Source organism: Triticum aestivum, chromosome 3B (genome assembly GCF_018294505.1).
Source record: "Triticum aestivum cultivar Chinese Spring chromosome 3B, IWGSC CS RefSeq v2.1, whole genome shotgun sequence".
In the NCBI taxonomy this organism is placed as follows: domain Eukaryota; kingdom Viridiplantae; phylum Streptophyta; class Magnoliopsida; order Poales; family Poaceae; genus Triticum; species Triticum aestivum.
The window spans coordinates 816958199-816961064 of NC_057801.1; the positions used below are offsets into that span (position 1 = coordinate 816958199).

At 51.8% G+C, this 2866-nt stretch overlaps 1 protein-coding gene across 1 annotated transcript; it reads left to right on the forward strand.

Annotated features, from left to right (window-relative positions):
* Positions 1–1241: 1241 nt before the first annotated feature.
* On the forward strand, positions 1242–2564 carry LOC123068003 (serpin-Z2A-like). Its single transcript, XM_044490537.1, has 2 exons — positions 1242–1670; positions 1764–2564. Exons 1-2 carry the CDS (start codon positions 1242–1244, stop codon positions 2562–2564), a joined length of 1230 nt encoding a protein of 409 aa, XP_044346472.1.
* Positions 2565–2866: the final 302 nt, after the last annotated feature.

The following is a 2866-nucleotide window of genomic DNA, read 5'->3' on the forward strand; positions in this document are numbered from 1 at the left end:
ATCGTACTTCATGGATGCCATGAGTCGATAAACTGTGCACAAAATAGTACAAGCCGGTAGAAAAAATCTTGACAGAATAAATTTGCGGAGCGAATAAAAAATACTGGATAAATAGCACCTGGTAGCTCATTGGTTGCCGTAGCAATTGAAGATGGAAAAGGACAAAATCCGGACTACTAGTACTCAACTAGTACTCACGTGAGCTTGTACGTGGAGGCGTTGAGCAGCAGCAACACACCAGCGTAGCAGATCGCTTTTGCCTTGGGTGATGGCGTGGAGCAGCAGCAGTTAATAATCAAATCAATCGTAGTTGATTCCCTCTGGACAGCAAACGGGCATTGCGTAATGGAGCAGCAGCGGCAGCAGAAGACGCCTGTAGCAGCAGCAACTCTAGCGGCTTGGACAGATTGCTCCTCGGGAGTTGAAGCAACCAGCAGTAGCAACTCGGCGAAACGGCTAGGACGGCTGCAGCTTTGAGGGATTTCCACGCGATATCGAGTCGGTCTCGGCGGAGTAAAAAACGATAGGATGAATCGGAGAACGGCGGCGGCGTGACAGACCGCAACCCTAATCCCTCTTGATCTCAAATCTCGTATCTGAAACTTGGCTCCGTATATCACTTATTAGATAATAACGAGAATAAACGAGACAAAGAGACACGGATTTTTACGTGGAAACCCTTGCGGGAGAAAACCATGGACGCACGAAGACGCAATCACTATGATGGAGGAGTATTACAAGCACGAGATGACAGCCCATCTGAGGTGCGACTACATAGGGTATATATGAGGACAAATAAACGAGTTGTACTCGTACGCGTCGGTACCAACGCAAAGGCCCATACCGTATGTACTACGTCTAGTCCAATACGGTACTAGAATTTAGATCATAATTTAACATAAGTGCCCTATGCTGTAAGCCAGATAGTTGCATCTGCAGTTGGTTAATTGTGTTCTGTCAGGTGCATTGCGTCCCAAAGCCTGAATATTCTTCTTTTCTGAAAAACTCAGCGGTAGTCTGAACCTGATCTCGTTTGTGTCGACAGTCGACTCAAATATCGATTGATAAGATCGGAACCAACGTTGAGATCCTATCCCATTGTCTTACAATCACAGTCGGACGGCGAAAGCATCATTCGATTTGATTAGGGTTTATTTAGCATCCACATAGAGGTAACCCGCAGCCATCCACCGTTGTTAATTTACGCCAACACTTGAGCACCGTCAATCGCATCGGACGACATGGGAGACCAAGAGGCGGAGTGGCTAAGCAAGAAGGCGGGCGGGTCGTCGCCGCCACCGGCCATGGGGTCCGACAGCCTGACGGCATTCGCCCTCCGCCTAGCCAAAAAGCTCGCCGAGGGAGACGACACCAGGGGCAGCAACATCGCCTTCTCGCCGCTGTCCCTCTACACCACGCTGGGCCTGGTGGCCGCCGGAGCCCGCAACAGAACCCTGGATGAGCTCCTAGCCCTTCTCGGCGCCGCATCGCCCGACGAGCTCGCCGGATTCGTGCGCGGCCTCCCCGCCGACCCGTCCGGCTCCGGTGGGCCGGTCATCACCTATGCCTACGGTGTGTTTCACCAGAAACATATGGAGCTCACGCCGGACTTCCTCCACACCGCCACCGAGTCCTACAACGCCGAGATACGCGCCGTCGACTTCGCTGAGGTAGCAGTCAACTATTTTTCTTCATCTCTGCCGTTGATCGCTGTTTCACATTGGCAATGGTACGTCATTGTCTGTTACAACATGCATGCGTAGGAAGAGGTCAGGGAGGAGACCAGGAAGGAGATCAACCAGTGGGCGGTCGCGGTGACGAACAATCTCATCTCGGAGATCCTGCCGGAGGGTTCATTGACCGACCTCTCGAGGTTCGTGCTCACCAACGCCATCTACTTCAAGGGCGTGTGGGAGACCGGCTTTCCCAAGAGTCACACCGAGGAACACAAGTTCCACCGCCTTGATGGTGCCGACCCCGTCAACGTCCCCTTCATGACCCTGCCGGGAACATGCGAGCTCTTCGTCTCATACAATGAAGGCTTCAAGGTGCTCAAGCTCCCCTACAAGGCTGGTGAGGATGCCATGTCGCGGTATTCTATGTGTGTCTTCCTCCCGGACGAGGACAACGGGCTGCACGCCATGCTCAGCACTCTTGAGGAGGTGGGCGGCTCTCTGCTCGACCACGTGCCGAAGCACCGAAGGAGAGTGAGGGAGCTTATGCTGCCCAAGTTCAAGATGTCATTCTTCTGTCGTCTCGCCCAAGTCCTTCGAGGCCTAGGGCTTCGGGAGGCGTTCACCGAGGAGGCCGCCGACCTGTCCGGCATCGTGGAAAAGAGCGTCTGCGACGTGCGCTTGGACGAGGTGTTCCACAAGGCGGTCATCGAGGTGAACGAGGAGGGCACCGTGGCGGCTGCCTGCGCCGCCGTCATCAGCCGCAAGAAGAAAAGTGCAATGAGGTTGGAGTTCATCGCCGACCACCCGTTTGCGTTTTATATCGTGCAGGAGGTCTCAGGGGCCGTGGTCTTTGCCGGTCATGTACTGGACCCTTCTAGCTCACAGTAATAATAAGCAGTAGTAATTTTATTAGAGCTCCTACTAGTAGTTAATTATTGTTCTGCCTCAAACAACTATAGATAATCGTTAATAAACTAAACAAATCGACTATATATTTTCTGTTGCTGTTTCAAGCTTTATTTGGCCCCTCTGTATGTTTTCCTTGTCAAAGATGGGTAAAGCGTCTCAACCCTCCTAAGAGAGCCCGCATGGTCTTATATTGATTGTACGAGAGAAAACCCTCCCTTAATCAATGATAACAGAAGAAAAGATAGGAAGTTAAAGAGAGAGAATAACTCCAACTAACTCTA